The 23,894-nt window shown below is 40.8% G+C and overlaps 1 protein-coding gene across 5 annotated transcripts in view; it reads right to left on the bottom strand.

Annotated features, from left to right (window-relative positions):
- Positions 1-23,894, bottom strand: part of GSAP (gamma-secretase activating protein) — a 48,881-nt gene that overhangs the window by 2,355 nt on the left and 22,632 nt on the right. For 2 of the 5 annotated variants that reach the window (XM_076364257.1, XM_076364267.1), the window contains 16 exons: positions 22,704-22,796; positions 21,202-21,419; positions 20,280-20,349; positions 19,503-19,585; positions 18,800-18,853; positions 14,694-14,819; positions 14,216-14,271; positions 13,766-13,797; positions 12,025-12,086; positions 10,304-10,399; positions 5,644-5,714; positions 4,967-5,061; positions 3,704-3,823; positions 2,572-2,633; positions 483-587; positions 240-333 (listed from right to left, as the gene is read on the bottom strand). In XM_076364257.1, the coding sequence (XP_076220372.1) occupies positions 240-333; positions 483-587; positions 2,572-2,633; positions 3,704-3,823; positions 4,967-5,061; positions 5,644-5,714; positions 10,304-10,399; positions 12,025-12,086; positions 13,766-13,797; positions 14,216-14,271; positions 14,694-14,819; positions 18,800-18,853; positions 19,503-19,585; positions 20,280-20,349; positions 21,202-21,419; positions 22,704-22,796 (1,437 nt within the window). Of the gene's footprint in view, positions 1-239; positions 334-482; positions 588-1,217; positions 1,496-2,571; positions 2,634-3,703; positions 3,824-4,966; positions 5,062-5,643; positions 5,715-10,303; positions 10,400-12,024; positions 12,087-13,765; positions 13,798-14,215; positions 14,272-14,693; positions 14,820-18,799; positions 18,854-19,502; positions 19,586-20,279; positions 20,350-21,201; positions 21,420-22,703; positions 22,797-23,263; positions 23,342-23,894 lie in introns of those variants that run through there. The other 3 variants (XM_076364239.1, XM_076364247.1, XM_076364276.1) reach the window with 3 other exon arrangements.

Genomic DNA, 23,894 nt, shown 5'->3' with positions numbered 1-23,894 from the left:
ACATGTGTTCTGAAAAATGCAAGTTTGCCGACTGGATTCGACACACAGAGGATCTGGATGAAAGGATATGCAGTGAAGAAGCTCCCTGACAATTCCCATCAGCAGAAAGACGACCAAACCTACACGGTCAGACATCACTGGAGTTTTAGAACTCAGTTATGTCAATATAGTCAGGATACGTCCGAGTGCAAGCAAAGAGTAATGGTTACTGGTCTTGCAAAGTACAGAATTAACATTACCTTGTTTCTCTATCTCTGCCAGCATATTAGTCAGGTAGTTGAGTGGCAAAAACTCTACGGGGACCGACAGTCTCTCAGGCATAGGCCTGCTACGCTGTAAGGGAGAATATTTCAGGTTAGTACACAAAGTCGCACAGTGCCAAGTTTCAGTGTTATCTTTAGTGTGTTACAGTTTACAGAAAGGTCAGGAATCTCAACAGTGTCAAAGCAAAAGGTTAAAAAAAATGGCCGATGTGCTCTTACCTGCCTCTTCCCCAGCTTCTCAAGCAGAAGTTTCACATATTTCCGTGCAATGAAATTAGCATTTATTGGATGATTCCAAAACTGGCAGACCTTTTGACCAAGAGCCTAGTAAGCGAAAAACAAAAACCAAAAACCTGAGAACATAAACACAGGACAGTGGAAACTTAGGAGAGGGAAAAGGAGGAAAAAAACAGAAACAAAATCCAGGCTGTAACATCAACTGCTTTGCTTTCAGACACTGATGACAGAAGCTAAGACATCATCGTTTTTAGCCACCGAGCCTTCCTTTCATAGCCAGTAACTAAGAGATTACAATATGCTCCCAAAACGTGGGAAACAACCAAAACCTTGCTACTGAGTAGCTCAGTGGGTACCGAGTAAGTTTCTATCAGTCTGTCCCATTATTACCTCTGTTCCACTTTGCACGTGTACTTAAATATTAATTGAGGCTTAAAATGACCGTTTATCCTTTACTGTGACTCTGGTTTAGATCTATTCTTCTTCCAAAGAACACCACAGATGCCCCACTCCTCAATGCTCCGTTCAGAACGGGGCTTCTCTCAGACTCGGTCCAAGGAACCTTACAAAAGCAGAACGCCAACAAGGAGAGATACCGGGAACACAGTTTGCATCCCATTATTTAGGACATCGTCCTGGAAATTGATAACATTGATTCATATTCCCAGGGGCAAGAAAGATTCAAACCCAGATGTCCCAAAGCTTCCAATGCTAACCAATAAGCAAACAAATATGAACACACTGTGACATTAGCTCCACCTTCTGCTATTTTCCCTATCTAGATCTTTCCCCCCACCCCTCACTTGCAGTTGTATTGCAATACAGACTACTAAGAGTTCATTTAGAAAACGCTGGGCGGTTTCAATGGTGCTTAAATACTTGCTTCTGATGCAACTGAAGTCATCTAGTGAATGTAACCTGCTCAAAATAGTCCGAGTCACCCCAAAGTGTCCTTTTTTGGCAAACATACTATTCTCTGCATTTTCTTCCCAAAGCTGTAAATAGATACAATAAGGCACCGAGTCTACTGTGCGTAGCTAGCAGTACATGTCCCCTAAAGCACTCACAGCTCAGCCCCTTGCGTCAAAGCGCGGCTGGAATGGTGTTCCCCACCCACCAGGCCTGGGGCTGATAGCTCAGAGGCCCCGTGCTGACCCCAGCTCACCAACCCATGCCCAAAACAAGACACAGAGGACAAAGAACGTCTTGTGGAGTTCTCCTTCCCTACCCCTTCTCAAAACTGCTGCCAAATAAAGAAGCCCTTGTTAGAGGAAAACCAAAGCGGCACTTCTGGCCATTTGAACTATACGTAACAGCCCATAATGAGAAAACAATAAGCAACTTATGTTGAGAAAAGCCTGTTCTACGGCAAGGGACTTCCCGAGGGGGGATCCCTGGTTTTCCTCTGCTCACTGAGATGCTGGGCTGCCTCTGCAGTACTGTGGTGTGCACTAAGAACAAAAGGGGAAAAGGAGAACTCAGTCTCCCATTCTGTTGGAACTTCTAATGGAGCATCAATAATTAGTTCCAGCATGTGGCTAAATGAGTCATCTTACCAATGGGCAAGACTGGGAGACTTCACAGAGGCAGAGATCTTGTAATTCAATTCCCATCACAGAGTTGTGATATGATCAGATTTTACAGCTTTTACCATACCAGCTTTTGAACATATTTGATAAAACAAATAAAACCAAATGTAGAGGTCACAAGTGAGAAAGACATTTGTGGATGCTATAAAACACACACACACACAAATAAATCCTCTTCAAACCCCATAAAACTGTTATTGCTTTATGCAGATGAGTACTCAGCAGAAGAGTGTCAGTCTTGTCTATTTGATTCCTGCAGGGTACTGGAGATGCTGTAAAACACTATGGACAAATCTGTGATTTAATTTGTCAGTGTACCCTACGGGTCATGAGCAGCAGATGGAGAAACTGTGGAGGTTCAGGTTATATCTGTGCCCTATTTGAATCACAGCTAAGTCTTCCATTGGCTTGATCCTATGCGCAGGGAAGAATTTCCTATTGATTCCAAAATCCAGGAAATGACATCCAAAGTTACTAGTTACCTCGGGAAGCCTCATGACAATACTGAACTTCAGCTTTTCATTCTTCTCACTGTCATCCAGATCTACAAGAGAAAGGAAAAAAAAAAAACCACCCACCACCATTAGTGGTAACCACATAACTAAAACTTTCAACTTTCACTTAAGACATTCTGAATAAACTTCACCATTTTATGTAACAATTTATACAGTAATTCAAACGTGTTTCGACTAAGCAGAACTCCCCATATTTACAATATTTCATTTACCAAGACCAGGCACAGACTAATACTGCACATTGTGTCCCTTTTCTTGAACACTGGAGAAGTAGCACGTTACAAGGGAATGTGGTTGCAGCCATGATGAAATGCATTACTGTTGGAGAGCTGTATCATGGTGCTGCTGTATCCCAGGAAACTTACGCTACAGTTCTCTCTTCCAATCCCAAAAAGGCAATTAACATGGGTGTGATGCTAACTGTGCCTGCAACTGCCCATTTGTCTCACTCCCTATTTCATTCCGAAGCCTTAGGCCCCTCTTGATGACTATATGGGTTCATACAGAACTGATTTTAACTCCCACCTTTAGGTAACCTTACGTTCTATTTAGAAGACATTCACAACCTCAACATTTACTAAAAATATTGGGATGCTGGGTCAGGTAGGCTTTTGTTTACTTATTTTGAATTTTTACTTCCTAGCACTGAGTTACTAGCCATTTGTCAATCCCAGCACTAGGATTATCTTGTTCCAAACATAATTAAAGCAAAAGCAAAAGCTGAGGATGGGATAGCAGCCTAACTTCCTTACACATAGGTGTGCACTTTCATAGAGTCACAGAAATCGCCCAACAAATTCTACGATGATCTTTAGTATTCACTTCTCTAAGAAGTCCCAAGTGGAAAAACTATAAACTCAAATTCTCCCCAAACAGATATTTGTCTACGACAGTAAAGGCTCAATCATATAGTCTGAGCCCTAATTTTCTCCTTTCAGCTGGACAATGCCATTAGCCACAGTCCTCACTGAAAAAGCACTCTGGAAGAAGGACTGAGTCTCCTGGGCAGTAAATCCTGCATCTGAGTTTGAATGGCTGAAAGGACATCGCTCCCAATTAGCTGGCTGGTAACAAATGAAACACATGAAACTCGCTGTACCTTTCAGCAATTTCCTGACACATGTTTCTGTCAAATGCAAGACTCCATTATCAATATAGTGCAGGAGGGTGTGCAGAGGGAGACATCGAACACCAAGCCCCAAGTGCAGAGTGTGAAAACCTATAAAAGAGAGACAAACTTGTCTGGTACAACAATATGTATTTTTTTTTTTTAAGTCTGTATTAGACAATGGCATTACTTTAGCTAAAACCAACACTCTCCTTAACTTCTGACTGTTTCTAGTTGGTGTGGAAATCAGTTTATCAAAAGTCATGTAGTTTTATTTAGGCACTCTTTAAGTCCTCTCAAGTACAATCCCGTCAGAAAGAGGAAAGCCAAAGGGACTGAAAACAGTCATTATAGTCACACACAGTCATTAAACACCTCCAAGCTGTTGCCTTATATCTGAATCGTGCTATTAATCTGTCTTTCATCTTCCTCTTTCCTCCCAATTAATCAAAAACTGAGGCCTCACCACCCTCGGTACGTGGCTGCCACCCACACATTCCCCACAGGCAGCGTTAAGACTTCAGTTTCTCACTTAACATCAGCCAGATGGTCTTGCATCACGTGACACCATTACGTGGCAGCATTTGTGCCCACACAGTGTAAGTTTGAGGGACAACCTCATACCAAAAACAGTTTCAAAGACTGAACACAGATCAGGAAATACAAATTAGAAAGATTCAAACAGAATCAGAAAGCATTAAGAAGTTAAGAAGTCTTTCCTAACAAAAATAAGCAAGTGCTTTGAAAAGACTCTAAGCAATTATAAGGAGCTCTAGGAAATGAAAGTCTACTATCAAGATCAGCTCTTCCATCAGGGCTAGAGGTAATCCTTTCAGGATAAAACTGAAAAATATTAGCAGGGCAACAGCATGAGAAAAAACACTCCTTTTCTGCTTCAGGATAGGATTTTCCCTAGTAGCCCATGACACTGAAGTCCAGCTGTCTAAGAAAAATATATAAATGAAAGAAGTCTAAATCTTAGGTCTGAGCTAAGACTGTGCCGAAACATTCCACTGGAAGCTGAAAACAGACAACTAAACCTCTGATTTGTTGTCTATATTTGTAGTAACTATTCAGCTTTGTTTCATTTCACTTGCACGTGTTTATGGAGAGTGTTCCCCTCTGTAACTGTCTTGAATAGATTTCAATACTGCCAAAGCTAACTTGACACATGCTGCATCTAAGTGCTCTTCTGGGAAGAATTCATAGCATTGCTCTCCTCTCATGACTAAAACAGCAAAACATAGGACTTACCAGGAGGTAAAGGCATGCACATGCCATTTGCAGCTTCCAGAATCCGACTCATGATGTGGAACACTGCAAATTCTCCTGTACTTCCTCTCTCATCACTGTATTTAAAAAGGTAGCAACATATTAGGAACCCGAGATACCCACACTCTCCTGGAGATACGGTCAATTTGTTTTACTACATGTGCTCTAAATGCATGCAATTTTGGGTGAATTGCCATGGGATGCTTCTTGTTTGCTTAGGTGTCTGTCACCTAACAGCATTAGCTGTTCATCTAAATGTTGACACAACAACGTCTCTGCGGTGTCCCATTTCTCCTTCCCCCTCTACTGCACATGTACAAGTCTCTCCACAGTACCTGGTATCAACAGCAACAGGTGAAACATTTTGAGTGCTGGTATAAGTGACCCCGCTTTTATAGGTGTTCAACACCCACCAACCAGCTTGAGACCACTGTGAATTCACCAACTTTGAACTCCAGCTGTAAAACTGCCTGTATGTTTAATATTCGTGTTGGCTTAGAGGGTCAGCAGGATCATTAAAAAGGGTACATGACAGTCATATTGACATTGACAGTAGAGTAAGCACTGACTGTTCAAGCGAGTAGCATTGTTGAAGACCAAAATTATTATGCCCATGTTTTAAAAGGCAGGCTGAAAACTTTAACAGATGACTTGCTCACAAACAGAAGATGCAGGAATGAAGCTGGTATCTCCTCCAAACTTCTTTCATTATTCGATGTACCAGATTCAGCTAAAACAAAAAAGAAAAGACTGAATGTTTCTAGGAGCCTGTGTACAGCAGGCCCTTGACCTTCACTCATTTCACACATCAGTTTGTTAAAAACTTATCATGAGACTTCTACTAAGACTTCAGTATTTATCTTTTTTTTTCCCTAGGGGCTTAAAATGTAAAATTGATTAAAATTTGAATTGTAACTGAATTGCCCTGTTCCAGAAGTTTAAAGTGCTTCCAGCTCATCAAAGCATTGTGCAAAACATGCAGCATCTTAACACATTGTGCTTCTTGGGGATCAACTGATCGCACGCTCTTGCATCAAATTCTCAAAGATCTCTTTGCCATGAAAGCAAAAACGCATGTCCCAGTGGCTGAGCATTTGGCAAGGAAAGGTCCCTAGGGCCCAGACAAAACTGGATGATGAGGAACACAGCGGAATACTCAGTTTGCTGAAAGAAGTCTGCAGGAGGAATCACAAATCTAGTCCTGGCAAGGAGGAAAGATGAGACAAGCAAATGCCTCTCCTCCTCTATTGCATTTCCTTTTTGTCCATAGTGAAGTACAACAATCCCTTGGCCCATATTGTTGCTTCTTTGCACTCCCAGGCTGACCTCCGCTACAGACTGTCAGAATACAAAAGCCGCAAGCCCTGTTCTCACTTGGGCCTTCTAAGCTTCTGCAGCTGTAAGAGAGAAACCACGCATGAAAGAATTGAAATAACTTCCTCCAGCCAGCCCCTCACGGTTGTCACATGTAACTGCTTCCATATCTCAGTAACACAATTGAGACACTTCCTCTACGACTTTTATCCCTGGGCCTCAAAGTGCACTAATCAATTAATCAATCCCAGGAAACTCTCAGGAAACAAGGCTGACCCCTGTTTTGCAGAGAGGTGTCATGAGAAGTTACAAACCCTTTCCCCTCCCCAAGATGGCCAGAATCCAGGAATCCTTTTCCCCCACTCTCTTTTCTCCTCATAGACTCTGCCCCCTCCAACCTCTAACTTGTCACAGGCTCTGAGCAAGAGAGAAACAGAACACACAGGAGAAGTTCAAAGGCCAGAAGAGGAATATTGGTCTTCAGTAATCCTCCTGAGTGCTCTCCTCTGTACCTTGGCCAAGGTACCTCAACAAGGTAGCACCTCTTCCCTCCACCTTCCACCACTCCATCCAGCCTTGTACAGCTACCTGATGCAGAATAACCACCTAATACTTTCCATCTTCATACTTTCTGGATGCAGTGGAAAGCTCCAGTTTAATCTCTCTGGAGTATGACAAGTTTTTCCACTCATTTTCCAGGAAATGAGTGATTTCCAGTTTTCAGAGAAGGGTCACAAGAACCACACCTGCTGCTGGAATGACTTTCATCTCTGGCCAGCACACAGGGTGCAGCTAAGGCCTCTGCATCAGGAGCTACAGCTGGATCTGAAGATCAGTGTTGAGGCAAAGGAAAGATTCTTAGAAACTCCAGAATCACCTCTTACCATTTGTGCAACAAAAACTGTTTTCATGGGTATGATACTCCAGAATCAATATTCTTTGCTTAACACCACCACAAACTGTATGACTTTTGCAGGGTATAGAAAGACAACAACTTCTTAAGTCAACGTCAACCTAGCTATCACAACATACTTAAACCTTAAATACACGCATGCTTGTGACATGACACCCTCACCAACAGCACTACTCACTTTAGAGATCAGCCACAATGGACATCATAGAAAATACGTACAGAAAGAGAAGCCATGTCTCAAACTTTTCAGTATATAACACACAAGACAACATGCATGAGAGAAAGGAAACATCTGTTTTATAGAGGGAGTACAGGCAGCTTCCTCTCCAAGGCTAGCAGCGGGTCTCTGGGGGAACCAAGTTAAGAACTAGCCCCATACCTTCACAGCAAAGCCATTTTTCATTTAGTAACAAAGACATACAATATGAGTTTTTTCTGGGCAAGTATCAGAAGCCATTTCCCTTGGAGTGCTCTAAACTAGTGAGAGAAAACATGATCAACAGTGAGACAGTGCACGCAGTAAGGCCTAGGCTGACATTTGCAAAGCACCTTGCTGTTTTGAAACATCTACATTTCCAGGCAAAGGTGTTGAGTAGACTAAAGTTCCACTGAAGTCATTTGGAACCACAAGTGCTCAGCTCCTGTGGCTGTTCGTACAGGAAAGACATGGAAGCAGCCAAAGAAAAGAAATCAGGAGCAAAGGAGAAAAGGGACTAAGACAGGGTCTTGCTGTCTTCCAGATTCCCTGCTGCACAGGGGATACGAGGCAGTCGTCCTCCTTCTGAGGAAACTCAAATCCAAATGGTGTCTGTCTTCTACTCCTCTGCAGTTGAGACCACATCAGATGATAGCTGGCCACAGACATCGGCCAAAAAGGTGCGGCCACTGCAGTAACTTTCAGAGAAATTTCAACAGTTCATTCTGGTCTGTCTCTTCCTTGTGCCACAGGCTGTCTGTTCACTCTGCCTCCTCTCCCACTTGCTGTCAGGGCAGCAAATGTCATGCTGCTTCTGTAAGTTATTTCCCCCCTTCCCTGCCCTGCTGAGATGAAAAGAATGAGAGAAACAGATACGGAGTAAAGCTAAGGTAAAGAGCTTGCAGGGGAGAGAGGATATGGACATACAAACAATTACTGCAGGCTAGGTGGCATGTGAACTGGTAACCAGGCATACTCAGGCTCTGCAGACCTCCTTGGCAAACAAGGGAATTCCCAACGAGACATTTCATTCACACTTCCCCAGGTTACTTCTCTGTATACAAATACACACAGTTCTCTGACAGCAACCAGCCACTGGTCTGTTGTTTTATGAGGAACTGTTAAAGCTCCCATGTCTTGGATACTTCGACTTCAGCTGCAACTGATTTATACAGCGGCTACACACCACGGAGCCCTATTCTCAGCCACTCCTTTGCTCCTTAATGTAATAAAAAAAGATATTTTATGAAAGCAGACAAGCAAATCATCTCAAGTCTCTTCCTGGTTCCTTAGTTTCAGTAACTCAGCTACATGCTGCTGATGCTACAGAAAACTGTTGGAAGAATCAAAACAATCCATTCCCCTGAAGAACTTCCAAACATTTAGGATATAGAAAGGTTTAAGATTTAAGAGTTTCTGACTAGGATGAGGGGAAACCCAAGCCTAAAACCGAAATAATTTCTAAAGATTTCCAAACAGCACCTAAGATGCACCAGCCAGAGGGCAGAAGCAATTTTTAGAGACATATTATCTTTGTTTACAGTAGTTCTTCCAAGAATGAGAAGTCTGTAAATTGAGTTGGCAGAATTCTTGCTTTTAGTGACGTTAAAAAAAAACAAACCACAAACCCAAGAGCTAAGCGTTTGCTGATGGGGAGGGCTGAGATTTCTTTTGATTGTAAGATTTAGTCTACAATAATTCAGTCTTGCAGCTCAAGGCTGCATAGGTGTTTTCATATTTTTTATCTTAGTTTATATTAAGAATGAACAAGTGATAACTGGAAAAAGAATGAAAGGAGAACAAACATTCCACTTCTGCTTCTTTCAGCACTGTTTTCAGGTACAAAGCTTTGGTTCATGCTGTACTGTTTCTATTTTAATCAGTCACTAGTTTTTCTTTCCTTCCTATAAAGATACAGAAAACAGACTGCCGATTACCAGTAAAACAACTTGTCAAGCTATAGAGCGAGGCCTGAATAGAAAAGTCAGTAACCTCAGTGGAAGCTGCAGCAATTCAGAGAACATTGTAACGTTGACAGCACAACCAATTTGCACAGGACTTCAGAAAAGATGCAGGCACCAGTAGCCTCAACAAAGTTTCCTGAGACTTCCATCCCTAGAAAACAGCACTGTGGGGAGTTTCTGCTGAATCAGGTGACAGGGCTAGCACAAAGACAAAGAACATGATTTACTGGTTTACCATGTGAGCTCTTGTGGACTCTGCATTCTGCACTTGAAGGATTTGATGTCAAGACAGACAAAACCAGGTACGATAATTTCTATGCACAACAGTCACAGTTTTTACAGCTTTTTTTTTTTAAGTTTCTCTTAAGAGGATGAAAGACAGAAAATTAAGAATTTGGAAATCGAGTTTTCACTGTAGTTTATATGGATTTCTTCAGGCAAAACTCTGCCTCCTGTTACACTCACAAAAAGCCCATCGAAGTCAGTAAGTAGGAATAGTGATGATTTACTATCATGCCATACTGCAGAGAAATCTTTTTTTCTTAATCTGTATTTCCCCTGATAGCACTTTCATTATTCAAAACATGCAGCAATGTATTCTACAGGAAACAAAATGGACCCAAAGACCATTCTTTCAACTTTCAGGATGAGTTCACATTTTCACTTCTGGGAGTAGACCATATCTGTACAAACTGTAAAGGGAACTGTTTCTTCTGTATTTTGAGTGACCAATACAACTCTTATTAATATTATTTAAGTATTATGTCCTTTATCAATATAAACAATATTAAGCAGCAAAATATGGTTAAACATCTTAAAAACAATCTCCTCCCACCAAACATATGCTATATACACACACAATACATACCCAAGACCCTCCCCCCCAACAAATACATGCTTGCTCACAATAGCAACTATGAAATCAAACTAACCAGGTTTGCAACATAATCCAAAACTATTTGGTCAATCTTCTTTTTTCCTACATACTGTAGATGTCTCATAAGGTGATCCTTTAGCTGAGCAACCATCTAGGAAAAAAAGCCAACAATTCCATGTCCTTATGGCATCTTTACAAAGATGTAAAAGCTCCACCAGGTGCAGGGCCTGATCAATACATATTAGCACAGCAAAACTTTCCCCATTACCAAACTCCAGTTCAGAGTGAGATCCCAAGCTACCATACAAACTTGCCGAATTTAACAGCAGATCTGAATATTCAAATTGGTTACTTGGTGCAAATTCAGCGAAACGAGTGCTAAATTAAACTTTCAATGACATTGAATAGAAAAAGCTTACAGTTCTTACACCTCTCTGGGTCAAGCCCAGTGAACAGGGTGAAAGAAGGATTTTAATATTAACATTGAATCCTGAGAATATAAGTATTTATTACATACAAATAAACCTGAGGGATTTTTCTCTATTTAATGATAGAGAAAACCAGCACAAGTACAGTTTGTGGTAGTAGCCAAGAACCTGAGAACCTGAGTTATTAACGGCAACTTCAGGTTAAACATTAATTGTAAAGTCTTTAAAATCAGATGTTTGCTATCACACAGTCCATGCCACTCCCTACCCTCTCCTTTCTGAAATATTCTCTGACCTCACGTAGCTTCTGATTGCAACTCAATTCCATGCTAGTTCTTTGCTGAGAATTACTATGAAGCATTATTTGTTTCAAAGCTCAGAGAAAAACTGAGGCAAATAAAATCTCTGTCTCAAGCAAATTACAAGTAGATTAATCTCAATGTGTCAGGACAGCAATATAGGTATTAGGAAAGCATAGACAAAGGACAGCAGTGACCTACTTTTTGTATCTATCTGAATAAACTGCACGGAAGGAACATAGAGAAGCTTCAGAGAATGAGAGGCAGGACTTGGAAACAAGGGGACAAGACTACAAGGAACGCAAATTTGCCTTAGATTTGGACAGGCAAGACAGTGTTGATATGCTCTTCACAGATGCAGTGCTGAGACCTTCCAGTGCAAGCTGAAGAGTTTTATTTGGTTTTAATAGTAAGAGAACAAGAGATAAGTGAAGATGTGTATTTAGACAGAGGGAGGACAGGTAGGGATTTGAGATAAGATTTATTACCCAGAAGCATAAAGGTGGTAGACCCTTTGGGAAGATCATCAGTGAAAACAGTGCAAAAGAGGAAGGGACCTCAGAATAGCCACAGCAATCCCAGAAGTGAGGTAGAAGAAAAAGGAGACAGTAAAAAAAGGTGTTAAATTGGGGAGCAAGAAGATCTGTGATCTTCTCTGAGTGAAGCTGTGGATGGGGAATTCACCTATACATGTTTTAAGGATGTAAAGCAGCCTAAAAATAACTGGCAGATTAAGATGAACTCCAGAAAACTCCAGTTTCTAGCCAAAGAGAAGTTGTATGCAAAAAGCTTGCAAAAAGCAAAAAGCTGTACGCAAAAAGCATTTTGACAAATCAACTTTCCGTTGCTGTTCTTCCTCAATACCTGATATCATGACCTGTTAAGATGATATGATATCATGACTATGAACTCTAAAACTTAGGAAATACCTTGTTTGTCCCATAGCTACTTTGAGTGAGCTTCTACTCAGCACTGGAACTTACAAGCTTACTCTTTACATTTGTTGAGGTTGTGCGTCCTCTAGTGCACACTGTGACAAAAGCACATACCAGTCCCATTAGTAATTGCTGCTGATAATCCTCCTCTTGAAAGAGAGGTACTAGCCTTTCCTCTGAAATAAACAGAGCAAGAATCATTCAAGGACATGATGCTACAGAAATACTACGAGACTTCAACCAGCTTCAAAATTACTTAGAAACATACACAAACAAACAGAAGTTGTGGTTTGATCTACTCACCTACAGAACTAAGATAGTAAAGAATCAAGGACTGCGTAAGAGAGAACTGAAGAACGGAAAACGACCCCATATGTGCCATCTTCTCCCTCAAGTGCTTAACATTGAGCATAGAGGAACATAAGCCTGTCACACCACTTCACACTTCATTTGCATTACTCTTTTCTTTGATATTTAAGGGAGAGTTATCACAGTGTGGTGATTCAGTACAGCAAAGAGGCTCAGAGAACCTTCTGGTCACACCAGTGCAAATGCATATGCTATTCAGAACTTGTCATTTACAAACAAGCAAGCCAAAACAGCTACATGGGTTTTCCAAGGAAATGGCTAGACACAAAGTAAATACTCCACAGAATCACCTCCCACTTTCCTGGTTCTCTCCCATGGTCTGGCTGCTTCTGTTATTCAGATTTGCAGACTTCTACGTAAAAGAACACAACTTTTTTAACTAAATGGAAGGAGGTTATAGTATCTACTGAAATTTAATACCCTGTATTTCCTAGTCAGTGCTTCCTGTCTACTAACAAAGGAAGAAAAACAATCTCCTATTTCATCATGTACCATAAAATCAAGTCAACATTTTACAGACCCAAGTGCTAAATTCTTTACAAAGTTCTTTCCAGCCATCTTTGCTCACCTTGAAACATATTTACTCCACCACTTCGCAGCACAAAGACCTATGTTGCTTGATTTTAAAGGACTTGAAGAAAAATCTACAGGGAAGATACACTACATTGATGCTTGTTACCAGCTGGCAGCCATCTAGAAATTCTCTAGCGACAGTTAAACATCTGACTTCTTTATCAATAAGCACCTTTGAAAACATGAACCTGAGGCTAGCAAAATTGATAGAAGGTCCCTCAAAGTCAGAGCCCATAGCAATAACCAGCAGTGGTGCAGATGACCAGTGGTAGGGGCTGGAAATCAATGCACTGATAATTCTTCATAATAAAAGGTGTGAGCAGCACTTAGATCAGCATCATTTCACAGCACACAGTGGCAGGGCACATAGGAGACACTGATGTTCACACATCAGGAACATAATTCACTACTAAATTCAGTCTTAGTTATTTGTGACAGAGGAACTGAGCATCACAAAATCTCAAGTGTTCCTGGCCTAGGGAAATTCATTACATGTCTGCTTTCTCTACACCATGATTTTTCACCAGCCATAACCTCCTACTGTACACAAGTTCTAGAGTTGCAAAGGCAGCTATAAGTGGACAAGACTCAACAGTAACATGGCGTCATTGATATTCTGCTCCAGGAGAAAAATCCTGGAGAAGAAATCCTTAGGCAGACAAATGTTTACTGCTTATGTTGTTAGATCCAATATGAAGTAGGAACTTTACTTTCAAATGTTTCCTAGTCAGTATATGATCCTACCACTAACATCAGAGAGAAGGTTTTCCTCTAATTTAATAACCGCTCATCTCAATGCCTCGAACTCTTCAGTGCTGAAAACACACACAGCAATTTTTAGCCAACAACAGCTAGATGGAAATATTCTAATAAACCTTACAGCTAAGGCCTGCATCAAGACAAGTTTACTTACCAGAGTCCCAAGTGTCCAGATGAGCAAGTACCCTGGGGTTTGAAACAAAAATCAGCTTGTTTCATATGCATTACTCTAAAGGATTTCATAAAGACATTAAAAAGCTTAAATGACCCTTTGATCTTTCAAAGACAGCTAAAGAAATCCAAGAACTGTACATGTGACTACATTTAGTAAACATTTTAAATAGCATTAAAAAAATTCTATCTGTCTGGGTTGCATAAGAGTAACTCTTCACATCTACCATAAATTCCCTAGCTCTAGAGGCCTGGATATTTCAGATCATGTTGTAGTGATTACAAGGATTCCAATAATTGATTTTCAGCTGGATAATCTATAAAGTAAGATATCTAATCAGATACCTAATCAACTATTGAAATGGCACATTAAATCCTTCAACATACTTGAAAAAAATAAGAAAGGGTAAATATAATAGAAAATGGTACCTACTTTCTGGCATTTTCAAAAATATTCCTCAAATACGCTGTGGTTGTTCTCTCCTCTCTCTGGTTTGTAAACAAACAAAAATCCCCAAATGAACAGAGTAGAAGGCCAATTAAAATACTCCCTGATAAAATGCAGATGAGAAGTGAAGCTGGTTTTCCCTTTGAATGGAAATAATGCACAGTGGGACTTCAACCCACCTTCCAACTACCCGTGCTTATAGGCACTCACACATATCTAACCTACATGACAATACAGGTACATGCAAGCTCTGCTTTTGTTTAGTTTCTTGCATTATTTTAACAGAGTAAGACTTACAGGCAATCACCTTATAAGTAACATGACTGCAAGTCTTTGCACTTCTCATAATCAGATTCCAATTTCTTTATCCCCAAAACAAAAAAAGCTAAGTCTTCTGTGTTTGGCTTTAAAACATCCACTTCAGAGACCACTCGGGAGACTGTTTCAGTGCATGCATATTTACCTCTTCTGAAAGGTTACGCCATTCCCTTCTGAGCACATTATTGTGGTAATGCAAGTGTGGCTCTGCATACTTCACACTCTCCAAGTTTGAGTTGAGTTTCTCCCAGAAGCCTTTGGGATTTTGGAACTGCAAAGTATTACGGGGAAAGCATGAATAACAGGCTGCACTCTTAAAGAAATACTTAATCACCCTCCCACTAAGTGACTGGAAAGAACTGTGGTTAATGTAGCTTCCTAACAATCTAAGTGAAAAAAGTTAAACAAAAGCAGTTGCACTATTTTTTCCCAGTACTTTAATTTCCTTGATTTGACGGCAGGCATAGCACTTACTTAAATGTGAGGTCAAGATTTGGTGCCTGTAATGCATATGCTTTGCCACCTTAGGATCCTTTTAAGTCACTGGGAAGAAATGAGTACTCCTAGGTCATAATTCATCTGACCTATTTCAGATGTTTGGGATGGGATGGGAAGAACTGCACCACAGACTACACCGGCCATATTGTCTAGACTTCCGCTGACTGTAAAAGGAGCCTTAGGCAACTCACTTAGATGTAAATGTTTACATTTGGTCAAATAAATCCCATTCCGGATTTCTAGTAGTTCCAAATAGAGGAATACCACCATGACCCCAGCAGCTGCAGGCTGCCACTATTTTCAAGCTGCATCAATACTTACATTGCAAACATCCATTTGCCAACCTCAAGTAACAGTGCCTCATCCCAGAAAAGAAACAAAATCCAAACATCTCCATAGCAATTCTAAAGCCTTTGACCCTAATGCTGAAATTAATTTAAACTCAGCTGTGAACAGACAGGAGGAAAAAAACCCAAACAAGCACACACTGGTTTCCTGAGCTAGTTCTTGGACTGAGTATAAAGATTTGAAGCCACTGTTTATAAAGGGGGAGTGATGTGATCATTGCTGAGGAAGAGATGAGATTAAGGCAATTCTTTTTGGCAGTTTTAAAAAACAAGAGATGGTACTAGCTGTTCTTGCCCCCCTTTATATACATTTACCTTCCCATACAGACACTACAGTAGTGACATTTGAAGGAAGAGAAGTTTTGAGTTCACAATATTCCTCTGTCTTGCATTAACTTGTTGGATTTTGCTCTCTCTCCCATACTTTTCTACAATGACAATAACTTTAGAAGAAAACATCAGAAGCCTTTAAAACCACTTCCTACTATAAACTACAAATTGCCAAGGAAAATAAATTGCAAAGACTCAATCCTGCCAGCCACTTCCCTCTTGCTGCCAGTGCTGATTGTCACTTTATTGTTGTAGCTGCAGCAGAGAAAAATAAATCTCCTTTTTGCTTCATGTTAGTTATATTTAGCAGCTGGAAACTAGGAGTGCATATGGCACCATATGTTCACCCTGCTGGAGCTAACTAACAAGATCTACAACCTACTACTGCAGTATGTTGCCTAAATGTTACCAATATGAAATCAGAGAAATATCAAGAATATAGCGTAAGGGTATCATCTAGTGACCAATTTATGCAACTGCGACAGCACCACCACTGCAAAATTGCATTCAGGCCACACTGGATTTTGTTTGATGTGTGGCAGGGGGGAAGCAAGACAGCAAGTTTCTTTCATATATTGAGTCTGTAACAAGAAGTGGTAGACTTCAGAGTTAAAAGCAGACACCACTGAAAACCTGCGCTGTATTAGATCTCACTTAAAAAGTCAAAAGTTTAAAATAAAGGATTATTTTAATTACATGTTATTTCTTGAGGATCATCAGGGCAAGGACTAGAAAGAGAAGGCTTCTTTGTCTTAGGTGGTGTTTATTTTGCAGACATTTCTAGACAGTCAGGAATTAATACCTAAGCACGAACACCTAAAAGATACTGTAGTACCAGAAGTCAAAGCAAGGCCTCACCAGGTTGCAATCCATGAAAAGCTCCCATGAAGTCTTTCATAAGCAGTGTTGTTTTACCTGAAGACAAAGAAAGCTCTCTGCTTTACCCCTCTGAAAGGATGCAGGGTGCCAACGACCTTTAAGAGGCGCATGTGCTCTCCCTGGGAACTGTAGTGCTATGTCTCCCCAGCAGTGAAGGTATTCAGAGAGCCGTGTAACTAACTACCTAGCAGCACAGGCAGCGCTACTCCTTAAAACATCACTCTTCACCCCAGTGGCTCAGCTCAGCATGAGGGAGAGGCTGCCTTTTCCTGCGCTAATCTCTGTGTAACAACTGCTTACACTACACATCTTCACTCTTCTCCTGCACCTCCTCCTATTTTCTTCCCTTCTTCCTCCTGCCCCTTCCTTCTCCCCTTCTGATCAAGCCTATTCGCACTCTTTCAAGTTTGATTTCTGTGTTTAAAAAGGAAAAAAAAAAACCAACCACAAAACCAACAGACTAACAGACTATTATTAATTACAATTCTTATGTAAAGCTTTTTGACAATCGGACTGACTGTTCCCCCTTTCTCACAGACTCTCTCAATATCTCTTGCTGAACAGGAATTTAGTGATAAAAATACACCTGTTACCCAAATAGCACAATTTTTTTAATGAATATGGACATAGCCCTCCCAAAGGCTCTCAACAATTCATGGGCTTGAGAACTCCAAAAAGCTTCTCAAAGCAACAATTCACCATTGTTTCTGTGAAATGCCACAAAATCTTTGCAAAAGAAATACTACTTATAGGACCAGATTTTTCACCAAGGTCTGACTTGTGATGCCAACACCACACACCAACTGAAACTCCAACAACTGACCAGTTGAACTTGAGCTATGGTGGGTTTGTGTCACTGGAGTGGTACAAAGCAGCCAAAGCACTAAACCTTACCCTGTGTATTATCATCTTTGTCCTCACTCAAGAGACAGAGCAATTTGCAGTCAAAAGTAGCAGGAAATATTTGTCTTTAGTTCAACTCTGACCTTTTCAATCTGTTTAGGTTTCAGACAGAAATAGGAAATGAGTTCCACAATCAGGAAGTATAGCTGCTAAAGGCATTTGCCCCCAGGGGCTTGAGGTTCAATCTCAGACAAATTAAAGGCCTGCTAACTTTGACCTCAGTGAATTACGGGGATTATCTAGCAACAAATTTTCTCAAGATCTGATTTTCCCAGGAGTCCCAGCTCTCAGGGCAGCCTTCCCAAGCAAAGCATGCAAAGCCCAATTCCCTGACAGCAGTCACGTGAATCTATGCAGCAGCACAGCTCTGATGCAGTGTTGCGGAGTGAGTGAGCAGTGGGTAATTTCACTAATTTTAAAAGATTTTGTGAATGCTGAAGCAATATGAGCTAATTATAAGCACTGGGGAGGAAACAGACTCTCACCTCTTTAAAGTGCTACGTGAAACAATATTGTCATGTATCCAGAGTCTGCTCCCATGTGTTGCTGGCACTGTTGGGTTCAAGCTCTGACTGCTTCACATTAGCCCTCCACAACAAACTGCTTATTAAAAGCCTCTTTCATATTTTGTAGGGGAACACTTAGGAAAATTTCAAGTATTTCTCTAAACTGGAGCTGAGGGAGTGGAATGGAAGATGGGAAGAATCATTCATATTGTTTTCAATGGAAAGTACAATTTCCCACCCAAACAGCATGTGCTGTCCCCATCCAGCTCACTGCCTTTTCCAGGCCATGCAGGAATTTGTCTAGATTTAGGTAGCCAAAGCCCTGACATCACTGCAATCACAGGATGCTCTGGACAAAACAAAGTGAGAGGGTCGTGAACCACTGGTACCAATGGCAGCACAATGAAATATCCCTCGAAGCGGATATACGTAGAGATATGTAGAAATCCTACACGTCTGTCGTGCCAAGTTTACCTCCAGCTAATGAAGTCATAAAATGAAGAGGCATCAATCAAATCTAACAAGAATTAATTCTTGGAGGACCTTCCCTGTTGAATGGAAGAAGTATCTTCAGAAAAGGGAAAAAATACATCTTCGAGCTAGCAAACATCAGTCTGAATAGCTGGTATTTTAGTAAATGCATAAGACATTTCAAACAAAGCAATTTTCTGTTCACCCCCATTTTTGGATAGGGCTGTGGAGACACTGCTTCATTAGTAGCACACCCCCACCCCACAAAGAAAGCTCCTAACCTGCAAATATGAATGTGGTTTTATACTGGAACTTACCTCTAACACAGGTAGAGAAATAATGTCTGTTGCACATGTTACTCCAGGGATAATCTATAAATACAGACAAATTATAAGAATATAAATAGTTTAGCATAAAACATGGGCCTGTTTGGGTAACTAAGTGAATCTCCATTACCTGTTTCCTTCGTGAAACTAGCTAGCCAAAACTGTACATTCAGTTTTGCCCAAAAGAAATATGGAAGATGTTTCTCTCATTCATCTCATTTAAAAAAAGACAACATATTAGAACAGTGTCAGATCAGAGAAATTAAAATAAGCTATTTGCTCTAACTGTACAGTCTTGCCTGAAGTTATTTTACTTCTGCAAATCTTAACTCTACTGATACTGTTTGTCTTGGAAATAACTGCATGATTTTGCTGGTTAAATACATTTTGTATTCATTATAAACCTCATATGATAAGCAATAAATTAATACCTCATTATGAAAACTGAGAAATTTAATCATCTGTTCCATTATAGTAGCTGTTCTTGTTTTATAAATGCTTTTATTTATTGACAAAAAATAGGACTAATGGAAAACACCACTAAGGTTAAGACTTGACAAAATAAAATAGGCATAAAGCACAGATATGGATTTAGAGCATGTCTATGAAAAGGTAAGGCATACAAGTTAAAGGTTGTATTAAACGAGAAAAAATAGACTCCCTCTAGATATTAAAGTACCAGCTGTTATCTTACCCCAATCCAGTCAAGCAGTGATGTGTAGGGCAAAAGTTTATCCAGGCTGTGAGTTTCTGGACACATTCTGCAGTACAGGGAGGCTGAATGCAATGTAAAAAGATTTATAAGGGCAAGATTGTATAAACTATCCATTAACAAGAGTAGGCTTCACAGTCAGTTCCTTATCTAACACTTTTTTAGGGACAAATCCTGCTGCTGTCTCTGAAACGGCTTCCTCCATGGTGGAACTGGTCCCAGCCTGTGCACAAAAGGAGGAAGAGAAGTCCAGATGGCTGCAGGGCTGGGTCAGCTGCTTGGCTACAGCTCAGCGCTGCAGGGGTCCTTTGTACAAAGGCTCAGGGCACAGGACATGCAGTGGCTAGGCTGAGGAATCAGCTATTAGAAGAGAGTATCATGATATGCCAAATCCTTATGAAAAAATGGTTTGGGCTGGGCTAGAAAAGATTTGTTCCTCCACTCCAATCTCAATTATTTATATCCCAGATACCCAAGACAGGAGCCAGATGGAGAATTTGCTCCCCAGTGACCTAAAATAGCGATAAATCTATTTGTCCTACTAGACAGAAGAATGCATTTGAAAAGTTTTACTGCAATCTGATTTTGAGAGATCTATGTATCTTCTAAACTACTGGTATTGTCTCTAACACCACAAAATACAGGTCAGTTAACATAAATCATAACCAAACAGTTTGGAAAGAAGAGAGTCAGTTTGTGACACTGTGGCTTCTCCTTAAGTCACAACTAGGGTATGCATGCAGGAGAAGAAATACCTACCAATGATAAATTCTTGAATGGGGTCAAAAGAATGACATGTTGATAGGTTTTCAGAAATCCACCAAATAATCTGTCAGAATGAGAACAGGGGAGTTTGTCACATCTCTCTGTTTAAGCATGTATTGTAAGAGACTGTAGAAACTTTGTTTTCAGTAGTAACACTCTGCATGAAGTAGTGGTACAGAGATAAATGTTTTCAGGACAGCCTTGACCAATAAAGCAGTTTAGGCAGCCCAACCGATGAGCCTCTGTTATGGTTTAACCTGGCAGGCAGCTAAACACCACACAGCCGTTTGCTCACTCCCCCCGCCCCCGTGGGATGGGAGAGAGAATCAGGGGGCAGGAGGGGAAGTAAAATTCATGGGTTGAGATAGACAGTTTAATAGGACAGAAAAGGAAGGGAAAATAATAATAATGATGATAAAAGAATATGCAAAATAAGTGATGCACAATGCAATTGCTCACCACCCACCGACCGATGCCCAGCCAGTCTCCGAGCAGCGGTCACCACCCCCCAGCCAGCTCCCCCCAGTTTATATACTGAGCATGACATCATATGATATGGAATACCCATTTGGCCAGTTTGGGTCAGCTGTCCCGGCTGTGCCCCCTCCCAGCTTCCTGCTGGCAGGGCATGAGAAGCTGAAAAGTCCTTGACTAGTGTAAGCACTGCTCAGCAACAACTAAAACATCAGTGTGTTATCAACATTATTCTCATCCTAAATCCAAAACACAGCACTGTACCAGCTAGTAGGGAGAAAATTAACTCTATCCCAGCCGAAACCAGGACAGCCTCTTGGCACTGCCAAAAGGTACGTGTGAATCAGTACTTTTCTTCTTTAGCTGATATCATTCATGCCCTGACCCTGCTTTGTATAAGACATCAGTCACTGAAAAAACTTAGAGGAGGGTCTTTTCCCACCTGCATTTCCAGGTCTTCTGTGTGTTGGAAGCACAACAGAGCACAGTGTAGAGCTGCCAATCTCTCGCTGTCTCGTTTGCTGTTCTGTAGGAACTGTAGTAAGGCGCTGTCACTGATGCTCACGGCATACATACGTCCTACATGGCAATCCAAGACTGTTGACATGAGTGGGGATCGGATGGAGCAGTTTTGCAACACGTCAATTCTTGCATCCTCACCTGAAGAACATTGGTTTGAGAGTAAAAACGATTAAGAACTTAAAATTTGGCTGCTACCAGTATTTCTCTTAAGACTCCCAGGTCCCCAGCAGCAAGAAACAGTCTGCCTCTTGTACTAGCTGCCCTGGTATTATGCTGAAAAAGAGGAGGAATGGCACTGGCTGGGTAGAGGAAGTAAATTAGGAACACAGTCTATACTCAGCTCTCTCCTTCCCTGCTGAAGCAGAGAAGGTGTACAGATTTGAGGCTCACAATGCTGTTATAGGACAAATCAGAGTACATAGGATGGAACAGAGAAGGGCATGAGGCTAGTAATAGAGATTCAATACTAGAATTAACACCTAGGCATATTGGTACAGCTCAGAACTGCCCACATGCAGAATCATGAACAAACTTGTATTGGTGGATCTCTTACCATCAATCCCAATGGCCAGAACAGGAAGATTCTGCTCTATGATTACTGATTGAAACATCAGATCAAAACCACTTTATTTATGCTAGTACTAAGGTTCACCACCACAGTACTATACAGCAGGATTCCAGACCCTTCGCATCAGAGAAATCAGGCCCACCATACAACAGTGATGCTTTCCACTCATTTCTAGCAGAACAGTATTTCATTATGTATATACAACAGGTATTAGCTTCCTGTGATGCTGCCCCTGCACCAGTTCCCACTACTTTCCTCTCCTTTACCCAGGCAGAAGAACAGATTTCTGTTTTCAAACAAAGGCCCCCCACTTCCAAAAATAACCCACTTCCCATAAAGACATGTTTGTTGGAAATGAAATAACGTGCCTCTCAGATGAGACTCTAAATCAAATTGCATCAGCCTGATCAGGTGAAGGAAACACCGATTTCCTTTCCCCACACCCTCCAAACACACACATTTAGAGCAACTCAATTGGAGGAAGGAAATGTAAAATCAAATTTACATCTCCATGTGAAATTTGAGAACAGTGGAGGACCAAGAAGCATGTGCAAAGAGGGGGGAAGGGAAACTATGAAACTAAGGCAAAGAATTTCAAATTCAGTGAAAGGTCTTCTTCCATTTCATAACAAGCTAGAAGTACGTAATAGATTAAGTATGAAATGTCACTTCAGATTCTCTTCTTAAAATGGAAAGTGGCAAAAATGCCATTCTTATTTTTTCAATCTCTCTCCTTCTTCTTCAGAACACCGTACAATAAAGCAAACGTTAAGAAATACAACTTTCATGTAAAGAGATTTGAACAAGTTTCCACTACCACAGTAAAATTACTTGAAGCAGCAGTCTTACTATACCTGTCAGAAATAAACTATAGCACAGCAGGTCAGGATGCTGAATATTCAGGAGGTGCAGGAACTGGCCAGGCAAATAAGCAGCCACATAATAATCTATTTAAAGAAATAACAGTGGTCAATTTAGCACTTGTTCACTTATTTGCTTTAAGAGGCTGTTTCACATGATTCCCATCTTGGCCCACTTCTCTCCGATGGAATTGATTATATCTAGGAAATATAAGAGGAGTTAATTAAAAGCTGCTGTTGTATTAACACAGGAAACACTAGCAATACATTTGGGTTTCCAGGGGAGGATGCAAGAGTCTTGAGACACTCAAGAACTCAGCAGCTGATCTCCAGAGCAGATTCTGAGGCAACTTCAGAGGAAGTTGCTTACTAATAGCGAGGTATTGCAGTATCAAATGCCAAATACAAAAGTCAAGCAAAAAAAGCAGCAAAATAACACAAACTACTTAAAGTCAAGAAAAAAAATCCTTTCCTTCTAGAGAAGGGTTAGCCATTTGTCTCCCTATTGGGGACACAAGCGGCAGTCACACAGGGAAGTAACGCAAGTAACCTACCAAGATTCATAAAAGCCACTTCCTTCAATTGATGAGATTCTGTTCTTTCTAGAGAAACTGTAAAAGTTTTGTTGTAACCTGGGGAAAAATAATAATACTTTAAAAAACCCCAAACAATAAACACCATCTGTTACAAGCTAAATATGACTATAGCTAGAAACTTCAGCAGCGCCAATACACCCAAACAGGGTATTTCAGACTGTTTTACGGGCTTGTCTGTACAGATGGATTTACTTCATCCTAAACAGAGTTGCTTCATACTTAGTAGACCTGCACCCACACAATGCAGTTATTTAGTATGCAGAAACTGGCCATGCACTGCAGAGCCTATGTTCATGTTTAAAGAAGCATTCCATCCCAGAGAAAGCTTGTGTAAAAATACCTCCCCCCAAAAAAAACCCAAACACAAATCTTTCATGTAGCTGTGCTTCACATTTTGGTGGTCTTTCAACTGCTTTAAAGAATTTCCAGTTTGTTTATCTGCATGCCCTATTGCTGCAATTTAGTTCAGCTCTGTTTAAACATAGGTTAATTTCAGACCTGCTGTGTTTGCATGGGCTTTGCATCAGCACAGCTGTTATTTTATTCTAGACTTGCACCTTCTTCTGGCATCCAGTAATAATGACATAGA

This window comes from Aptenodytes patagonicus, chromosome 1, assembly GCF_965638725.1.
Source record: "Aptenodytes patagonicus chromosome 1, bAptPat1.pri.cur, whole genome shotgun sequence".
Lineage (NCBI taxonomy): Eukaryota > Metazoa > Chordata > Aves > Sphenisciformes > Spheniscidae > Aptenodytes > Aptenodytes patagonicus.
This window is presented reverse-complemented; position numbering and strand designations above follow the sequence as displayed.